The 21,283-nt window shown below is 45.3% G+C and overlaps 1 protein-coding gene across 2 annotated transcripts in view; it reads left to right on the top strand.

Annotated features, from left to right (window-relative positions):
* Window positions 1-21,283, top strand: part of LOC126267414 (spondin-2-like) — a 233,143-nt gene that overhangs the window by 176,356 nt on the left and 35,504 nt on the right. The window contains exons 2-5 of one of the 2 annotated variants that reach the window (XM_049972645.1): window positions 2,163-2,362; window positions 7,381-7,485; window positions 12,265-12,444; window positions 19,062-19,304. In XM_049972645.1, the coding sequence (XP_049828602.1) occupies window positions 2,163-2,362; window positions 7,381-7,485; window positions 12,265-12,444; window positions 19,062-19,304 (728 nt within the window). The remainder of the gene's footprint in view (window positions 1-2,162; window positions 2,363-7,380; window positions 7,486-12,264; window positions 12,445-19,061; window positions 19,305-21,283) is intronic. The other variant, XM_049972643.1, reaches the window with a different exon arrangement.

The raw sequence follows: 21,283 nt of genomic DNA, 5'->3' as shown, positions 1-21,283 counted from the left end.
AGTTACTTTTATCTGTGCGCAGCTTAAGCCCAACACGGCCAGTGAGCTCCGTGAACTCAGGTGGTAAACGATTGCCTGATGTAGCAACAACGGTATTGCCGTGTTGTTATTTCTCATTAACGTGACAGAAAAAGATTTAACATATGCGTTGCTGAATAGTTCTTCATTAACTCACCTAATGAAATTTACTTAGTAAGTGTATACGTCTATTAACAAAAATATTTTTATATCGCTATGCTCTTGTTATTACTATTTCAAACCAGCCACCCTTATGTTTCTGTACCTAACAAAATTTAAACAAATAAGTAAAAAAAAAACTTAATTCATTCAGCTTGAAAATTACACATCTGATGTCTAGTTCATTAATTGGTTACGTAGTTTTGAATGAATAATCTGATTTAGCTATAAGATTTTGGGAGTGTTCTTACCGCAAACTATCTTTATTACGAGCAACTAACTTCAATGAATTAATGAACAGTTTGCATTTAATGCTTCAGAGCTAGATATTAAAATTTTACTCTTTCTTTTCTTTGTTTTAGGTGAGATTTTACTTGGCGCACAGTTTCTTTTCTTCAATAGTTTTTATTAAATGTAGGAAATCTTAATAACGTAAACCTACACATATTACTTACACGTTGCCCGCACTAATACGAAATAAACAACGCGTTCTGTCTCTGATATGCTGTTTTTTCCTTTATTGTGCTTCATTGCCTCATCTGGGGCGGGCTGGGAGCAGCCGAAAGACATTTATTATACAATAGAAGACATTTAAAATTACAAAGGAGAAAATATGGCGGGCGTGAATATAAAAATAGGGAACATAATGGAAGAGAACAGACAAAAAGGTGGCCGGTCGTTGTGGCTGAGCGGTTCTAGGCGCTACAGTCTCTACGGTCGCAGGTTCGAATTCTGCCTCTGGCATGGATGTGTGTGATGTCCTTCGCTTAGTTAGGTTTAAGTAGTTCTAAGTTGTAGGGGACTGATTACCTCAGAAGTTAAGTCCCATAGTCCTCAGAGCCATTTGAATTTGAACAAAAATATGCCGACTGTAAAATGGAGATAAAAACCTTAAAAAGTATTGAGCACAAAAAACCTCACGCTGGGACAATTAAAAAAACACAAGGCGAAGTATGCCTGGAGCATAAAAGTAGCAATGGACGGCGTAGCACATAACGATCACTGACAGTAACACTATGTACAAGTCCAGCACACAATTAAAATCGCCGCGCGGGATTGGCCGAGCGGTCTAGGACGCTGCAATCATGGACTCTGCGGCTGGTCACGGTGGAGGATCGAGTCGTCCCTTGGGCATGGGTGTGTGTGTTTGTCCGTAGGATAATTTAGGTTAAGTAGTGTGTAAGCTTAGGGACTGATGACCTTAGCAGTTGAGTCCCATAAGATTTCTCACACATTTGAACATTTGGGCAATTAAAATCACAGCTCTGGACGCACAGGAGAACAGCACCAAACACAACACTGACGTAGCACACTGAAGACGCTGAGCAAACTCATGATCTGCGCCGGCCTGGGTGGGCGAGCGGTTCTAGGCGCTTCAGTCTGAAACCGCGCGACCGCTACGGTCGCAGGCTCGAATCCTGCCTCGGGCATGGATGTGTGTGATGTCCTTAGGTGAGTTAGGATTAAGTAGTTCTGGGTTATAGGGGACTGATGACCTCAGATGTTAAGTCCCATAGTGCTCAGAGGCATTTGAACCACATGATGTGCCAGGTGCTAGGAGATGAGGGAAGAAAGGAGGGAGAGGTGGAGAGGGAGTTGATATGCTTTGCCACAGAACTCGTTTATAAGACTGACTCTCTCCTGTTCAGATCATACTTCCTACTATATCAAAAGAACAACGCCTCGTCTCTCTGTATAATAATGTATTTCGTGATGATGTAAAGAAAATTCTTCGTAATTTGTGGATCTTCTGGGTTTATGTAGGGCGTTGTCATGGAGAGCATTTCGCTCCAACGGTTAATCTCCGAGGCATGACGTCGGTGGTTTCTCGTGTTAACCACCAGATTCCGTCACCACTGAAGACAGCCAAGTTTTGACCATAAACCAGCCATAGATATGTAAATTGTGGCCTTTCATACACTTTTATTGCTAGAACTTGAATGACGCTAACGAGTTAGATGGTTAAGTAGAGCCTTTGGCCGCAGGTCGCACGCACAGCCGCGACTTCCGGCTGTTCCGCGAAGGCGAGCCGGCCAGCGGCGGCCTGCAGGTGTTCGCCGAGACGGGCCGCTGGGACGGCCTGCCCGCGGGCGGCGGCGTGCTGGACGCCTTCGACGCGCCGGCCGTGGCCAGCGGCCAGGGCGACACCGCAGCCTCCTGCTTCGTCGACGGCAACCACACTCTGGTGAGTTCCAGTGTCTTTCTGATACAGTACTATGTCTTCAATGAGCCAGCAGTTGTGGCCGAGCGGTTCTAGGCGCTTCAGTCTGGAACCGCGCTCTTGCTATGGTCGCAGGTTAGAATCCTGCCTCGGGCATGGATGCGGGTGTTGTACTTAGGTTTAAGTAGCTCTAAGTCTAGGGGACTGATGACCTCAGATGTTAAGTCCCATAGTGCTCAGAGCCATTTTGTCTTCATTGTGAGTGCACACTGAAGCGTTCCTTTCCTCCGTGCTTTGGAGCAACTGCAGCGTTGTGCAAATTACCACTTAACGGAGGCCCACTCTGTGAAATATGCGGTGCGGAAGAGAAATTGCGCCACGTACTGCTCCACAGGTTTCCCGGTAACTTGTAAGTTCGCGTACCATCAGGAAGGAAATTTTGTTGTGTTGTCAGAAGAGCCAACACCGTGTTACTAGAGGAGGCCGAAATGCACGCGTTTTAGCGCACTCGGACTGGCGTGAGGGGGGAAGGACTATACTGACGGGAGGCCTGGAACATGAAAAAGGAATTAGAATTCAGAAAGCGGACGTAATTAGTTTGATACTTAACTTTAATCCATTAATGATGAACGTCGCTCTTGACGGTACATGATTCACAATATTCGGAATTCATTCTAATTACTGAATATGGCGCCTTGCTACGTCGTAGCAAATGACGTAGCTGAAGGCTATGCTGAACTGTCGTCTCTGCAAATGAGAGCGTATGTAGTCAGTGAACCATCGCTACCAAAGTCGGCTGTACAACTGGGTCGAGTGCTAGGGAGTCTCTCTACACTAGACCTGCCATGTGGCGGCGCTCGGTCTGCAATCACTAATAGTGGCGACACGCGGGTCCGTCGTATACTAACGGACCGCTACCGATTTAAAGGCTACCACCTAGCAAGTGTGGTGTCTGACGGTGACACCACAAATTTCATATGTGTAGTCTAAGGATTTAAGTTTTTCTTTGAAACCCCATTACACACTAGCAGAAGACGTTATACAAATCCGTGAAGTGCCGCCCCGAAAACTGCTCTTAGTGACAGTAGAGAAGGTACGACAAGAAGCAGACACCTTAAGCATGCAAAGCCACTGCAGCAGAATGTATCACTCGAAGAAAGCGCAACCCTGTGTGGACCGAGGAACACAATATGTAATAAATTTGCAGGTGGATGAAGGAATAACGGACTCGACAATGTATGAAGCCACAATAAGCGAGTTGATCCCATATACACTCATCTTCAGAAAAAAAAAAAAAACGGGACACCTTGAACGACTGGACATAGGACGTTAATATTTACAGGACATATACACTAATATGTTCTGCAGAAGCGATTAGCATTTGAACCATGTCGGCCCGCGGGTTCAACGTCAGCATCGATATTGTGGGCCGCACGGGATTAGCCGAGCGGTCAAAGGCGCTGCAGTCATGGACTGTGCGGCTGGTCCCGGCGGAGGATCGAGTTCTCCCTCGGGCGTGGGTGTGTGTGATTGTCCTTAGGATAATTTAGGTTAAGTAGTGTGTAAGCTTAGGGACTGATGGCCTTAGAAGTTAAGTTCCATAAGATTTCACACACATTTGAATATTTTTTTATATACATATTGAGGCGCAGTACCTGCACCCACCGGTAAAATGTGGCTGCGGCTCTCGTTGTCACTATAAACCGAAGGTAATGGATCAGTGTTACTTGAGCAGATGTGCTGAATGGCTCGCAGACATATGCACGAAACGTACCATCAAATCAGTGCGTTTGTAAGAGGGCGCGTCATTGGCATCAGAGAATATGATGCATCCATCCGGGAAATTATTGCTCGTGTGGGAAAAAGTGTTTATGTAGTGCAACGGGTCCTAGAATACGACGAGATGAGTCAGGTCGCACCACCCAGACCAGCCCCCAGGAAGAGCTGCATCTCATCCGAATGGCATTGCAGGACAGAGCTCTTTTCTCCTAGGCCCTGGCGCAACAGTGGAACACATCGTACACATGACGGTCCATCGCTGTTTATTACGGCACAGGTTGTGTGCCCGTCGTACACTTCTCCACCTGCCTTTGACGAGTGACAGACGATAATGGTGTAGAGTACAGGAATGGTATCAGTCAGTGTTTTCGGACGAATCCAGGTTCTGTTTGTTTTAAAATGATGGCCGTATTTTGGTCAGCCGCAGACAGGAGGAGCGGCATCACAGCGACTGCACTCGCACAAGATATGCAGCGCCAACTCAAGGCTTTACGGTGTTGGACGCTACTGGGTACCACCACAAGTAACAGTGGTGCTTGTTCGACTGAAGAGAATCGTTCAGCTTGACAGAGGTTCAACCCTTCTGCAAATTGCTGCAGATTTCAATGCTGGGCCATCAACAAGTGTCAGCGTACGGATATCATAGGTATGGGCTTTCGGAGCTGAAAACCCATACGTGTACCCTAAATGACTGCACGACGCAAAGCTTTACGTCTCGCCTGTGCTCGTCAACACCGACATTGATGACTGGAAACATGTTGCCTAGTCAGACGAGTGTCGTTACAAATTGTATCGAGCGGATGGACTTGTACGGGTATGGAGCCAACCTCAGGAATCCATGGAACCTGCATGCCAACAGGGGACTGTTCAAGCTGGTGGAGGCTCTGTAATGGTGTGGGGCATGTGCAGTAGGAGTGATATGGGAGCCCTGATACGACTAGATATGATTCTGACAGGTGAAACGTACGTAAGCATCCTGTCTGATACCTTGCATCCATTCATGTCCATTGTGTATTCCGACGGACTTGATCAATTCCAGCAGTACAATGCGAAACACCGCACCTTCAGAATTTGCTGCAGAATGGCTCTAGGAACACTCGTCTAAGTTTAAACACTTCCACTGGCCACCAAACTCCCCAGACATGGACATTATCGAGCATATCTGGGATACCTGGCAACGTGCTGTTCAGAAGAGATTTCCACCTCCTCGTGCTCTTACGGATTTATGGATAGTCCTGTAAGGTTCATGGTGTCAATTCCCTCCAGCACTACTTCAGACATTATTCGAGTCCATGCCACGTCGTGTTGTAGAGCTTCTGCGTGCTCGCTGGGGCCCTTCATGATATTAGGCAGGTGTACCAGTTTCTTTGCCTCTTCAGTGTAGTAATGATGACATCTTAATACGACCTCCCTTTCAGCCATTCTGTGTCGTCTCTAAGTCGACCTGTCTCACTTCGCTAATTCCATACAACCAATGAGGAATACACACCACTTCAGTGGCATGACTTACATAAGTGCTGGGTGCTCGAATGACCACCTGGTACCACCTACAGCCTTTCAAAGTGACCATTGTGCTCCTTTATTAATATTTCGTGCAGCGAGCTTACTATCGTTGACACATTACTAGGGCATATACTTTTTTTTCTTTTTGTTTAGTATATGTAATGTATCTAAATTGATTGGCCCCAAAAGTCCGAAATTGAGACATGCGTTATAGAACTCCACAACCATACGGTTAAATGCGGCTTATGGTGCGCATGTAGTCTGTTGTAGAGAGATGCGTAGTGGATAAGGAGTTACCCGACTTTTAACCCTGAATGATAAACGGTGGGCGATACATGTTGCAAATTATTCGAGTTTCTGAAGTCGCCAGTGCCTAAATGGTTCTTCAGTATCGCAGGAACGATATTTCCACAAGCGTAAACCACCTTAAGAGGTGATCAGAAGTGTTTGAAGAACGAACGTCACGTCGCCTCCACAAAGCCGTACATGGCAAAGGACGGTCTGCCGAGTTAGATCGCCGCCGATCAGAATTGGGCCGTCAGAATCCCATTTCTACCAAGACTGAACTCATCGGCATCAGCAGACTACGCATGGTTCAAATGGCTCTGAGCACTATGGGACTTAACTTCTGAGGTCATCAGTCCCCTAGAACTTAGAACTACTTAAGCCTAACTAACCTAAGGACATCACACACATCCATGACCGAAGCAGGATTCGAACCTGCGACCGTAGCGGTCGCGCTGTTCCAGACTGTAGCGCTTAGAGCCTACGAATGACTTAAGAATGATTAATTACTGCATTTGTGGAATCCACAGTTGAATACATGTTTTCTGTTCTCCTTTGATGCAAATAACCTGAGGATGGTATGAATTTGGCCGAAATTGGCAGTCAAAAATAAAAATAACAGGTATGACTGTTTATTAAGTAATGCGGTTGTTAACATTTACGTACACTGTCCAACGCCGCCTATACAAAATATTTCAGACTATTGTCCCTTTTGCAAACATCTAGTCTCAGAACTCAACGATTGGTATGGGTCTGGACCGTGGAACAGTGGCAGTATGTAGCATGGCCCGATGAACCCCGCCTTCAGTTCTGTCGAGCTCATGGGTCCTTGAATTTGACTAGAGCCCGGCGAAATTACGGATCCAGCTTGTGAACAACGTTGTTTCCAGACAGGTGGCTCAGTTATGGTTAGGACCGTGTTGACATAATGGCAGTTAGGCTGCACTGTCCGGCTGAAGGGCTCAACGATAAGTGAACGTTATATGGACATTCATGGTGTTCCTTCCTTTCTGGCATTAGTATATCCTCATGAAGATGCGATGTACCAATAGGGTAGTGCTCCATGTCGTCAGTCTTTCTTTGCTAGATGGTGCCTGGATATACACTCCGACAATGGATATTTGCCATGTTATGGGCAGAGAGTTTATTACAGTCAAATTTTCACATAAATTATTTATCAGCTTAAGCTGTTTTGACTGACAAGTTATTACCAGGAGTCTACAAATACTTGATGCCCAGTGGAGGATGCTAGGAAGAAAGATTTCCTTGAGGCTCACACTAGAGGAGATTTTTCATAATGAGGTGAAATATGAAGTACGCACAGTAAATGAGTCTATCTACTGCAATCATCGTATACTCGAATATTCTCTCATTTCTGGCACTTCTGCTACAAAAGGAATCGGATTTCGTTGCTTAGAAACATTCCATATTACGGAAGTGACATTAGTGCTGATAATGCTAATTTTCCTTTGCAGCTGTCCGTGGTGGTTCGCCTCATTCCGTCACCAGACTGGTTTGTTGGACTAGACAGCCTTCCACTCTGCAAGCATGGCAAATGGATTGACTCGCTCTCAATAGATGTAAGTGAACGACCTTTGTATACTCAGCTTATTACGAGGGTGACATGTCTGTATCATTTTACGGAATGACTACTAGTGCTCTCCATCTGGAAATGAGTATTTTTAATTTAATTTACTGATTAGTATAACTAGCAATATTTTGTTGATTCCTACCATTATTCCCAGCAACGTTTTCATTTGTTACACACTGGTATTTGCGTACTTTTGGTGCAAGTGAACGCTAGCATAATAGGTTCTGAAGAGGAAGCACAGAAGTGTCAGCTGAACACTGAACGCTGGTGATATTGAAAGACGTTTCGTGGCTGGAGTAAAAGGTACGTTTTCATTTTCATATAAAACATAAATTATTCTTCCAGGATGCATGATACGCTGTCTTGACGGAATTAGCTGCATGTATGAAAAGACGCTTATACTGGGAAAAAATCGGAGATGAAATACCATAGAGCAGGTCACATAAAGAACAAAAGTAAACTAGTACTGAAAATGTAAGTAACTGAAAGTAGAAAGAAAATTTACTGCTACATGTTGGCTGAACAAGTGCAAATGATGGGCAACGTAAGGCTCTCCAAAGATTTCTCGAAATAGGTCTTAAATTATAAATAAAATGGATTAAGTGAAATAAGAAAATTAAACACTTATGAAACGATAATTTGTTGTGATTGAACAGGCTCCTAGCCTGATCCATGTACAAGAAAAAGAACAAGAACGCCTGCTCCCTTCTAAATCGATTTAAAGCTACTTCAGTGACATACGTGAGAAATTTAATTACACATTTGACTTCAGTGCTTCACTGTGTTACAAACAAGATGACCAGTTAGGGAAAACTTTTTTCCAAACTCTTTTCTTTCAAATGTCCCTTTCGGGTTTGCCACCGGATCATATTGCTCAAATCCTACAGTACTTCGTCGATGTAACTGTTTGACATCTTCGGGTGTTGTAAGTTGCTGTTGTCAGTGCTGCAAGACGAGCCTGATGATACTTGCGATTTTTTTACTTATTGTTGTTTCAATCTCGTTCCATATGGGCAGGGAGGGGGCTGCTGTTAGCGGTACAATATTCCGCTCTTCGGCCAAGCAAATTAAAAAAAATGCATAAAATAATGAGAAACAAACATTAGAGTTGTTTTTCTATTTTAAATTAAAAATCAAAAAGAAGCCGATTAATACGAAAATATATACATTTTAAAAACACATCGCAGAATAGTGAAATTCTTCTGATAAAAAACACTGAACCACTACAGTTTCTTTTAAACTCAGAAGTACCTACACTGGATGAGAAGTGTTGTGGGAGGATAGAGAGTATGTTCCATAGAGACGAGAGGTGTGGTTAAAAAGATAGGGCTCTGTTGGATTTGGATAGGAGAACTATGAAGATGATATGTAGGAGTTAAGGTGGATAGTGTAAAATAGAGAAGGTGGGAAAGATAGAAGGGGAGCAGTAGTGTGGTGCGTTGGTAGGGTAGTGGTTACATGAGAAAAAGGATGGGGATGGATGGAGAAGAAAAAGAAGAGAGGATCCGTGGTATGCGAATGTGTTTTTGTAGGTGCAGCAGCACACTAGGGATGTATCAGAGGGGAGACAATGAGGTTATTACAGAATATGTAGAGGTGTTCGACATTGTTGAGGAGGGGTGGGAATGTTATGACCTGGTAGAGGACGATATGGAGAAAGGTGAACGGATTCGGAAAGCGAGACAGAGTACATGGCGTTCGAGGATTTAGAGGTAATTACAGAACTTTGTGGGGCGGAGATTCATGCAACAGTTGCATAGCAGAGAAAGGATCGGATCAGGGTTTTGCACTTGTGGAAAATATTGGAGGGGTATAATCCCCAACTTCAGCCTGTTAGTAGTTTTAGTCTAGTGTGGGATTTCTGTCGGATGGTTAATATGTGAAGTTTCCGGTCGAGAGTTAGACTAAGATACACTACTGGCCATTAAAATTGCTACACCACGAAGATGACGTGCTACAGACGCGAAATTTAACCGACAGGAAGAAGATCCTGTGATATGCAAATGATTTTCAGAGTATTCACACAAGGTTGGCGCGACCGGCGTTGCCTGGTGAAACATTGTTGTGATGTCTCGTGTAAGGGGAGAAATGCGTACCATCACGTTTCCGACTTTGATAAAGGTTGGATTGTAGCCTTTCGCGATTGCGGATTATCGTATCGCGACATTTCTGCTAGCGTTGGTCGAGATCCAATGACTGTTAGCAGAATATGGAATAGGTGGGTTCAGAAGGGTAATACGGAACGCCGTGCTGGATCCCAACGGTCTCGTATCACTAGCAGTCCAGATGACAGGCATCTTATCCACACGGCTGTACCGTATCGTACAGCCACGTCTCGGTCCCTGAGTCAACAGATGGGGACGTTTGCAAGACAACAACCATCTGCACGAACAGTTCGACGACGTTTGCAGCAGCATGGTTTATCAGCTCGAAGACCACGGGTGCGGTTAGCCTTGACGCTGCATCAAAGACAGGAGCGCCTGCAATGGTGGGTGTACTCAGCGACGAACTTGGGTGAACGAATGGCAAAACGTCATTTTTTCGGATAAATCCAGGTTCTGTTTACAGCATCATGATGGTCGCATCTGTGTTTGGCGACATCGCGGTGAACGTACATTGGAAGCGTGTATTCGTTATCGCCATACTGGCGTATCACCCGGCATGATAGTATGGGGTGCCATTGGTTACACGACTGGGTCACATCTTGTTCGGCACTTTGAACAGTGGACGTTACATTTCAGATGTGTTACGATCCGAGGGGCTACCCTTCATTCGATCCCTGCGAAACCCTACATTTCAGCAGGATAATTCACGACCGCGTGTTGCAGGTCCTGTACGGGCCTTTCTGTCTACAGAAAATGTTCGACTGCTGCCCTGGTCAGCACATTCTCCAGATCTCTCACCAATTGAAAACGTCTGGTCAATGGTGGCCGAGCAACTGACTCGTCACATTGCGCCAGTCACTACTCTTGATGAACTGTGGTATCGTGTTGAAGCTGCATAGGCAGCTGTACCTGTATGAGTCAGTGCCCAGGAGTATCAAGGCCGTTATTACGGCCAGAGGTGATTGTTCTGGGTTCTGATTTCTCAGGATCTATGCACCCAAACTCCGTGGAAATGTAATCACATGTCAGTCCTAGTATAATATATTTGTCCAATGAATACCCGTTTATCATCTGCATTTCTTATTGGTGTAGCAATTTTAATGGCCAGTGGTGTAGATAATCGTGCGGCGATGTCGAAATATATCTGGCCAGCTGCAGGCAATTCGGGTATGCGGCAAGACGCTGATAGTGCCCTCTGCCGGTAGCCGCAGAAACACCTTCCACGCATGTACTGCGGGACGCTTCTGTGGTTCAAAGCTGAGTTTAACATCAGCCGAGGCCCACGAGAAAATCAGGCCGCAGTGCATACGTGATGAAGGTAGGCATGAACCCGCTCGTTCGCTCAGCTCAGCAGGCAAAATGCGTTTCTAGACCTGTTAACTCGCAGTTGGGCGTGTACGCACTAACTAGAATTGTATCTTGTACTGTAATCTGCTTTTATGATGTCTTACTAAAATATCATTCAATTTAAGATCAGTATCTTAAAGAATCTTAGAGATTCTTGGCCTTTCTTTTCCTTTCTTCCTAGAGCCTCTGCATTATTTTAGTTTTTTCTTTATCTTTTCCGAGGAAATGTAGCCTGTAGCTCTCCTTTTCAGCGGTTCCTCTTCAAATTGTTTTATGCTGTTAAATTTTCTTTTGAACTCTTCTCTGTTTCGGATCATCTCTAGCGTTCATTGTGCACGTCTTTTGACGTCTTACTGTATCCACGCAGAGTTTTATTTTATTGATGTGACGTAATGAAAGGTGTTTTTGCTCGGTCGGTTTTTGTCCTTTCTTCCAGGTGCCCATAAAATTTAAAACGTCGTTTCCGCTTTAAGTCCTTGATCTTTTCGATGTACATGTAGAGCTTGTTTTTACTGTTCTTCCAACTCCCATCAGTAGTCATCTGGGATCCCATAATATTACCGCAAATAGTTCTTACCTTTTTTTCAAGTTCAACTGTCAATTTTATTTAAAATAAAATACTCTGAAACATAGATTTCAGGTTTTATACCTGAATTGTAGTACCTGATGTTGGCCTTGTATGATTTCGCTCGATTCTTGTACCTGTTCTGTGTTAGTTGATAATCGAGGTATATTTTTTATGGCTTTTCCTTTTATTTGTCATTTATCCAATCCACTGGACTGCATCAGTTGCCCTAAGAATTGCCATCCAACTTTGTGGATTTACTGTAGCAGTTAATGTGATTGTTCTTGAATACAAGGATTACTGAAGGAATCGTCGACTGAATAAATGTTTTTATCATATAACTTAGTGTATTGTTTCATCCAAGGACAATAGAGATTTCTGTTCTTCACAGTAAGGGGGACTGTAAGAAAAGATTTAACTATCATCTCGAAAAAGGGAAACTTAGTGATGGTATTAACCCTACTCTATCTGTTCACCTTTCAATGCCACTCATTTTTCAAACGATGGTTAAGTTGAGGTTAGCATAATTGTTGCAGCGTTGCTCCCATTTAAGCAGAGAGCAAAATACTTGACAAGACTCATTTTTTTCTGTGGGCTACACCATTTTGTTGGCTCCTCTAAGGGTGTGCTCCGGTATTGTGGTGCGGGGATTTCAATGCATAATAAGACGGCAGACATGCGCCTGCTGCGAAAGAAAAGCTTGTTTTTGAGGTACCGCGGACCACACAGTGCAGCGTTGTGTGTGTTGCAGCTGCCGCTGCTGGACGCCGGCACGGACGACGGGATGACGTTCACGGCGCCCAACTGGCCTAGCGACCCAGCCCACCCCGTGTCTCGCATCACGTCCCGGGAGCCGTCGCACCCCGGCGCCTCCTTCCACTACCCTCATCTCGACCAGCTGCCCGCCATCGCAACACTGCATCTCCGTAGGGTAAGTCACTGCCTGCAGGCAGCATTTGATCGCAGTTCCCGCCTCATCATACCTTTATTACCAATATATTTCATGAACATCGTGCTCTACAACTCGTAAAAACTTTGTGTTCTGCCTTACGGCAGGTCATGTCATGGGGAAAGCCTCTCAGAGAGGTCCACCGCATGAGCGTCTAGGGAAGTGATTCCAGTCGTGAATGAGATTTTCACTCTGCAGCGGAGTGTGCGCTGATATGAAACTTCCTGGCAGATTAAAACTGTGTGCCCGACCGAGACTCGAACTCGGGACCTTTGCCTTTCGCGGGCAAGTGCTCTTCCATCTGAGCTACCGAAAGGTTCGCAGGAGAGCTTCTGTAAAGTTTGGAAGGTAGGAGACGAGGTACTGGCAGAAGTAAAGCTGTGAGTACCGGGCGTGAGTCGTGCTTCGGCAGCTCAGATGGTAGAGCACTTGCCCGCGAAAGGCAAAGGTCCCGAGTTCGAGTCTCGGTCGGGCACACAGTTTTAATCTGCCAGGAAGTTTCATATCAGCGCACACTCCGCTGCAGAGTGAAAATCTCATTCTGGAAACATCCCCCAGGCTGTGGCTAAGCCATGTCTCCGCAATATCCTTTCTTTCAGGAGTGCTAGTTCTGCAAGGTTCGCAGGAGAGCTTCTGTAAAGTTTGGAAGGTAGGAGACGAGGTACTGGCAGAAGTAAAGCTGTGAGTACCGGGCGTGAGTCGTGCTTCGATGATGAAATGATGAAATGATAATGAGGACAACACAACACCCAGTCCTTGAGCGGAGAAAATCTCCGACCCACACGGGAATCGAACCCGTGCTCTTTGGCGTGACAGACCGCCGCGCTGATCACTCAGCTGTCGGGGCGGACGTAGCTCGTAAATATTGTAAAAAAGTCTTGATCATCAAAATTAAGTGTTGTTAGAAAAAAAAACTTTTTAATGTCTACCAGTTTCAGCCACAAAGATCATCTTAATGGGAAGAAGAAAAAGAAAATCAAAATCTTAAACATGGCTGCGAAACAGCAACTGTGTAAATCTGAAGCGGTTGAAAAATCAGCCAATCTGTTGCAAAACAAAGGTTTACTAGTCCTTGACTTACGTTTCGATACTTCTAAAAATAATTACATCAGAAGGAGTGGGCTTTGTTACATCACATGATTGTACATTAGATTAGATGGAACCGAGCGGCTCTTGTCATATATAAATTTGGCAAAACAACAATTATCCCAAGCCATGGCTTTAGATAGCACCCAGATTACATATATCGTGCTTCAGAATGAATGGTCACTAGTAAATGCCCACAGGTAGAGGCTTTTGTCAACATAAAATTGTTACAGGCAACTGTTGGCCTTAGACTTTGGCATGATGTACAAGTAACTTATGCAAACGTTTCGTCCTGTGACTTCTGCAACAATTTTATGTTGACAAGAGCCTCTACCTGTGGGCATTTAATAGTGAGCATTCATTCTGAAGCACCATATATGTAATCTGGCTGTTGTCTAGAGCCATGGCTTGGAATAATTCTTGCATTGTCATTTTTGTATATGACAAGTGTCGCTCAGCTTCATTTAATCTAATGAACCATTATGTGATAAAATAAGGCCCAGTCCATCTGAAGAAGATAGTTTTAGAAATATCGAAACTCAGTACAAGGGCTAATAAACCTTTATTTGCAATTGGTTGGTTGATTTTTCAACCTCTTCAAAAAGAAAATTGGTCAAATGCTTTTTGAAATGCTTTGTCTAAAAGTAATAAATAAAATAGGTTGACAGCCTTTGAATGATACGCCTGTATAGTATGACAGGTGTGTCAAATGTTTCGCTTATATAGTTCAACCCTTACTGTTAAACAAATCACATTTTTTTAATTTTATTTTTATTTTCAAGTTTTCTTTAAAAAGCATGATCTTATTGGCACCTCATTTGCTTTCTGTTCTCTAAATGTCCTAAATTTAGTATTTGATTCAAAGGAAGCCTTTATGACAGCTGGATATCACACCAATGTAACTAACTATGCGCACGATATCTATTCCTGGAATCGATGAACTTTTTGACGCTTCATTTGCATAGGTAGCGGCAGTTGTTCGGCCAACCACTCGTTGACCACTATCAAATGGTGTGACTGCTAGTGGACTGCTGGTACGGCCCTTGTATACACTAGCTGTCGGCTGTGACGTTACTGGTGTCCGCGCAAGGATCTTGCAGACTTTCTGAGACCTGCTGCGTAACTGGTCTTAGTAATTGACGGATTTTCGTCAGAAGCCGAATATCGGTTTGATCTTGTGTCGTTTCAGTAGGTGGCTTCTCTTGCTCCACATAGAGCCACAGAACGACAAAGAAGTTTCTTTACCTGCTCCTCATCGGTTGATCGTTTTTACCGACGTTTACAAAATATTAGGATAGTGTAATCCTACATTAAATCACAAGAACTAACGGCGTAAATCCTAAGACTGCAGGTTCCTTCAGTGTTTATTTATTTTCTTGTTTTTCTATTATAATCGTACAGGATGTATAGAAATAAACCGAGAACGCACACAGTGTGTTGTGCAGGATGACAAACGGACCAATTTTCGAGAAATAGCTCCCAGTTTGGAAGCTGCGGCGTTTCGAAGTCTGAGAACTATACTGTCAAATTTTCTTCGGATTTCGTTTCTTATTGCAGTCAGTTGTGCAATCCATTAGGCATCAGAGTAAGGTAGGAACTCTGACTATACATGCAATACTCGTCGTATGTTGAGCAGGACGTAAAAGCTAAGGGAGAAACCCATGTGCCAATATTAATAGATTAATAGATGTTAGAAATTCTGAGAAAAATAGAAGTAAGCTATGAAGATTGGCTGACGCTGTAAATGTCCTAAGCGAAAAATGAAGGAGGAATATGGAATCCGCTGAGTGGAGTGAGTGGAGTTAATAGTCTAATGAGAACAGAATATGGTTTGTGAGTAAACCGAAGAAAGATGAAAGTAATGAGAAGTAGCAGAAATAAACTAGCGACAGACGTAATGTCAAAATTGTTGACCACGAAATTGACGAAGTTAGGGAATTCTGCTTCCTTGAATGTAAAGTAGCACATGACAATATAAGAAATGAGGATGTTGTCTGCATAATCGGTGATGACTGAAATGAAAATCGCAACAAAAGGGAACAGGATGAATAGGACGTGTTAAGACATTACGCAATATTTTCCATGCTATTAGAGGGAACTGTTGAGGTTAAACACTGTAGAGAAGACAGCGGAATACATTCAGTATACTGTATAATTGAGGAAGTAAGATATAGGAGTTACTCTGAAATAAAGAGGAAAAAGAGAGACAGGGAGTGAGGGAAGAGAGAGAGAGAGAGAGAGAGAGAGAGAGAGAGAGAGAGAGAGAGAGAGAGAGAGATAGAGAGAGAGAACTCTCTCATAATCCTCGAAGGCTCGAAAATTCCACTTATTCTGTGGTCCTATTTCGGGCTTTCTCAGTGTGTCCTTGATCCATCAAGCTCTTAAATAGTAAGTTAAAAAATTCTCTTCCGGCGGAGGTTCGAGTCCTCCCTCGGGCATGGGTGTGTGCATTTGTCCTTAGGATAATTTAAATAGTGTGTAAGCTTAGGGACTGATGACCTTAGTAGTTAAGTCCCATTCGATTTCATTTGAACAAAAAATACCCGCCAGCCTCCACTCCCCTCTGATCTAGATATTCCACGGTTTGAAACAATGGTTCAAACGGCTCTGAGCACTATGGGACTTAACTGCTGAGGTCTCCAGTCGCCCGGAACTTAGAACTACTTAAACTTAACTAACCTAATGACATCACACACATCCATGCCCGAGGAAGGATTCGAAGCTGCGCCCCGTAGAGGTCGAGCGGTTCCAGACTGTAGCGCCTACAACCGCTCGGTCACCCAGGCCGGCTCCACGGTTTGAAGAAATAGTTAAATGCAACGACGTCAACGAACTCTTCTACTTCGACAGCCAAAGAACCCTTCATAAACGGAGCAAGGAAGAGATAAAAAGCAGAGTAGCAATAGAAAAAAGGGCATTCCTGGCCAAGAGAAGTTCAGTGGTATCAAACATAGAATTCAATTTGAGAAGGAAATTTGTGAGGATGTACGTTTGGATCACAGCTTTTCATGAGACTCAATCATGGACTGTGGGAAAATTCTAAAATGAGATAACTGAAACGTTTGACTTGTGGTACCATAGGAGGACATTAAAAATTAGATGGACTCATAAATAAGAAATGAGGCGATTCTCTGCATAATCGGTGTTGAGAGAAATATATAATAAATACAACAAGAAGGAGCAGGATGACAGAGCATATGTTAAGAAATCGGGGAATATCTTCCATAGTACCAGAGAAACCTGTAGAGGATAGATCCAGAAGGAAGAGAGGTTGGAATACAATCGGTACATAGGATGTCCTAATAGAAATGATCAATATCCAGGGTCAACATTCAGGGATATAATAGGAATGAGCATACGAAGCTAAAGAATCTAGTGAAGATGGGCTCTAAACTGCATACTTCAATGGCTACTAGCACTTTGATTTCCAAAGGTTGCAAAGAGGTAGTTTGGACCAGTAGAAGGAAAAACGTGGGCTCTAAGATGCATACCTCAAGAGCTTTGAGCAGTTGTACAGTGCAAGAGATGCTTTTCAAAATAGCTAAGACGAACAAATGATCATAGCTTTTAAGGTATGCATTTTAGAGCCCATCTTTAACAGACTTCCTTTTGCTTTGAATTGTCGTTTCTGTCGTATTCCTTAATACTGACCATTCCCCGTGGGGCACCTTGTATAACAGAACACGTAGAATCAAGTCTACTCTCAGATGAAGAAGTTTGCGGGGCACATCAAACCAGCGAGTACACTGGTGACACAAAAAGAGTAAGAAAATGAGTATCCAAAGAAGAGGTCTGTTCTTGTAATACTCAAAGACAAGAGAACTCCACTCTTATTGTGGTGGTCTTTCCTCAGTATAAACATGACCCACCAGGATCGTAATACACTCCTGGAAATTGAAATAAGAAACCGTGAATTCATTGTCCCAGGAAGGGGAAACTTTATTGACACATTCCTTCGGTCAGATACATCACATGATCACACTGACAGAACCACAGGCACATAGACACAGGCAACAGAGCATGCACAATGTCGGCACTAGTACAGTGTATATCCACCTTTCGCAGCAATGCAGGCTGCTATTCTCCCATGAAGACGATCGTAGAGATGCTGGATGTAGTCCTGTGGAACGGCTTGCCATGCCATTTCCACCTGGCGCCTCAGTTGGACCAGCGTTCGTGCAGACCGCGTGAGACGACGCTTCATCCAGTCCCAAACATGCTCAATGGGGGACAGATACGGAGATTTTGCTGGCCAGGGTAGTTGACTTACACCTTCTAGAGCACGTTGGGTGGCACGGGATACATGCGGACGTGCATTGTCCTGTTGGAACAGCAAGTTCCCTTGCCGGTCTAGGAATGGTAGAACGATGGGTTCGATGACGGTTTGGATGTACCGTGCACTATTCAGTGTCCCCTCGACGATCACCAGAGGTGTACGGCCAGTGTAGGAGATCGCTCCCCACACCATGATGCCGGGTGTTGGCCCTGTGTGCCTCGGTCGTATGCAGTCCTGATTGTGGGGCTCACCTGCACGGCGCCAAACACGCATACGACCATCATTGGCACCAAGGCAGAAGCGACTCTCATCGCTGAAGACGACACGTCTCCACTCGTCCCTCCATTCACGCCTGTCGCGACACCACTGGAGGGGGGCTGCACGATGTTGGGGCGTGAGCGGAAGACGGCCTAACGGTGTGCGGGACCGTAGCCCAGCTTCATGGAGACGGTTGCGAATGGTCCTCGCCGATACCCCAGGAGCAACAGTGTCCCTAATTTGCTGGGAAGTGGCGGTGCGGTCCCCTACGGCACTGCGTAGGATCCTACGGTCTTGGCGTGAATCCGTGCATCGCTGCGGTCCGGTCCCCGGTCGACGGGCACGTGCACCTTCCGCTGACCACTAGTGACAACATCGATGTACTGTGGAGACCTCACGCCCCACGTGTTGAGCATTTCGGCGGTACGTCCACCCGGCGTCCCGCATGCCCACTATACGCCCTCGCTCAAAGTCCGTCAACTGCACATACGGTTCACGTCCGCGCTGTCGCGGCATGCTACCAGTGTTAAAGACTGCGATGGAGCTCCGTATGCCACGGCAAACTGGCTGACACTGACGGCGGCGCTGCACAAATGCTGCGCAGCTAGCGCCATTCGACGGCCAACACCGCGGTTCCTGGTGTGTCCGCTGTGCCGTGCGTGTGATCATTGCTTGTACAGCCCTCTCGCAGTGTCCGGAGTAAGTATGGTGGGTCTGACACAACGGTGTCAATGTGTTCTTTTTTCCATTTCCAGGAGTGTAGTACGTTGATAAAACCCCTGTCAGTCCCCACCTCCATCTGGTATAGATCTTTGACAATTTCAAGAAGTATTTAAGTGTCACGACGTTAAAGAAGTGTGAGAGACTTCGAACTTGAAACTAAATTGCTCATTTGTTTCTGCAGAGTGGCAGATGTCGCTAGAAACTGGAAGTAGCTGTCAGCTAGTGTTGCATCCTCTTGTGCTGCTGTTCTGCGCAGGAGCGGGTGTACCGGCAGATGGGTACGGTCGCCAAAAGGCGCCCCGTCGTGCAGCTGCAACAACCGCAGCCGCAGCATCAGCCGCAAGCGCAGCCCGAAGAGGTGCCGAGCGTCACGCTGCCTCTCGGCCGTGACGTCAGCAACGAGGTGGTGTCCGCCGCCGTCGCCGTCCACACTCGGCGCTTCCGGCGCCGCCGCCGCAGGCTGCACAAGGGCGCCGCTGCCGGTCCGTACCGAGACAGTGTGAGCTCTCTCTCTCTCTCTCTCTCTCTTACACCTCTCCTCGTACACTGCTGCCAATCAAAATTACAAAACCACGAAGGCGGCGCGCGACAAATGTCCAATTGCCATAAATAGTACTGCAAGCTTCGATATGCAAATACACTGGCGTCCACAAGCAACTAACCACTATTTTTCCTTTTTGTGTGTAATACAAATCATTTCAATATATGTCCTTACGATCGTGTTGTGCCCTGAATGTGACATTCCGATCAACGGAAAACCACGCCAGCTATGACGTGCTTCTAGGGCCGAGCACTTGTGAGATCAGAGTGAGAAACCTTTAATTGTCCTTTGAGGTAGAACGGTACCGCCTTAATACTGCACGGCAACGGGCATCTGACCTCGGAGTATCCAAGTATTGTAACGAGGCAAACGCTGTGCAGAAGCCTTCGGCAGAGTGGCTTTTATTGTCGGAGTTATTGTTGTGTTTGTATCCCTAACGCGACTTCACAGAAGGGGACTTCTAGAGTTGAGTCATCAGTATGCCACCTGGACGGTCGAACAGTGGTCCAGTGTTCTTCTCACAGAGGAGTCCGCATTTGGTCTGGAGAGTGATTCTCAACGGATTCGCCTCTGGAGTGAACGTGGAATACGATTTCGAGACCCTAACATTGTGGAAAGAGACCGATATTGAGGAGGATGCATAAAGGTGCGCGCAGGGATTATTGTGACCACTCGAACAGCTCTTCATGGAGTTGCACGGGTGAATCGGTAAGGCTTAACTGCTGCCAGGTATCGTGACGAGATCTTCGGACCACATGTGCGGTTGTTACAAGGTGCTGTGGGCCTTGACTTTGTATTTTTATCTGGGAGTACGCATTAGGAGTGATTTAAAATGGAATGATCGTATAAAGTTGATCGTCGGTAAAGCAGATGCCAGACTGAGATTCATTTGCAAGAATCCTAAAAAAATGCAATCCGACAACAAAGGAAGTAGGTTACAGTACGCTTGTTCGTCCACTGCTTGAATACTGCCCAGCAGTGTGGGATCCGCACCAGATAGGGTTGATAGAAGAGATAGAGAAGATCCAACGGAGAGCAGCGCGCTTCGTTACAGGATCATTTAGTAATCGCGAAAGAGTTACGGAGATGATAGATAAACTCCAGTGGAAGACTCTGCAGGAGAGACGTTCAGTAGCTCGGTACGTGCTTTTGTTAAAGTTTCGAGAACATACCTTCACCGAAGAGTCAAGCAGTATATTGCTCCCTCCTACGTATATCTCGCGAAGAGACCATGAGGATAAAATCAGAGAGATTAGAGCCCACACAGAAGCATACCGACAATCCTTCTTTCCACGTACAATACGAGACTGGAATAGAAGGGAGAATTGATAGAGGTACTCAGGGTACCCCCCGCCACACACCGTCAGGTGGCTTGCGGAGTATGGATGTAGATAGATGTAGATGTAGATGTATTGATGGACAATAATGCTCGACCTTATAGAGCACGGATGGTTGATATTTTCTTGGAAATGGAAGATATTGCATGCATGGCGTAGCCTGCTCGCTCTTCCGATTTGAATCCCATAGAGCACGTCTGGGATGCACTGCGGAGACGGGCTGTATCACGTCAGCATCCACCAATCACTCCCCAAGAGTTGCGAGCAGCTCTGCAGGAAGAATGAGCGTTATTCCGTTAACATGAGATTGATGACATCATTCACTGCAAGTCTCTGTATGTCCATCTTTTTAGCGCTGATTGAGGGACTCGGCTGCTGGATTGGGGATGTCAAACACCTTTCAGCCGTCAAGTTTCAACATTATTTTATAATGCACCCAGTTTTGGCGCTTTATTACACCTTCTTCCGATGGTTGAAGTGGTTTCTGTAGCAAGTAGATCTCTACTAATACCAGTATTGCTCGCCCCTGCTTCGATCACAAGCAACGTCGATTATTCCCACACGTCGATCAGGGGCCTGAAGATGGCGTAATAAAGGGCC

This window comes from Schistocerca gregaria, chromosome 4, assembly GCF_023897955.1.
Source record: "Schistocerca gregaria isolate iqSchGreg1 chromosome 4, iqSchGreg1.2, whole genome shotgun sequence".
NCBI lineage: Eukaryota > Metazoa > Arthropoda > Insecta > Orthoptera > Acrididae > Schistocerca > Schistocerca gregaria.
Note: the sequence above shows the minus strand (reverse complement) of the source record. Positions and strands in the feature narration are given on the sequence as shown.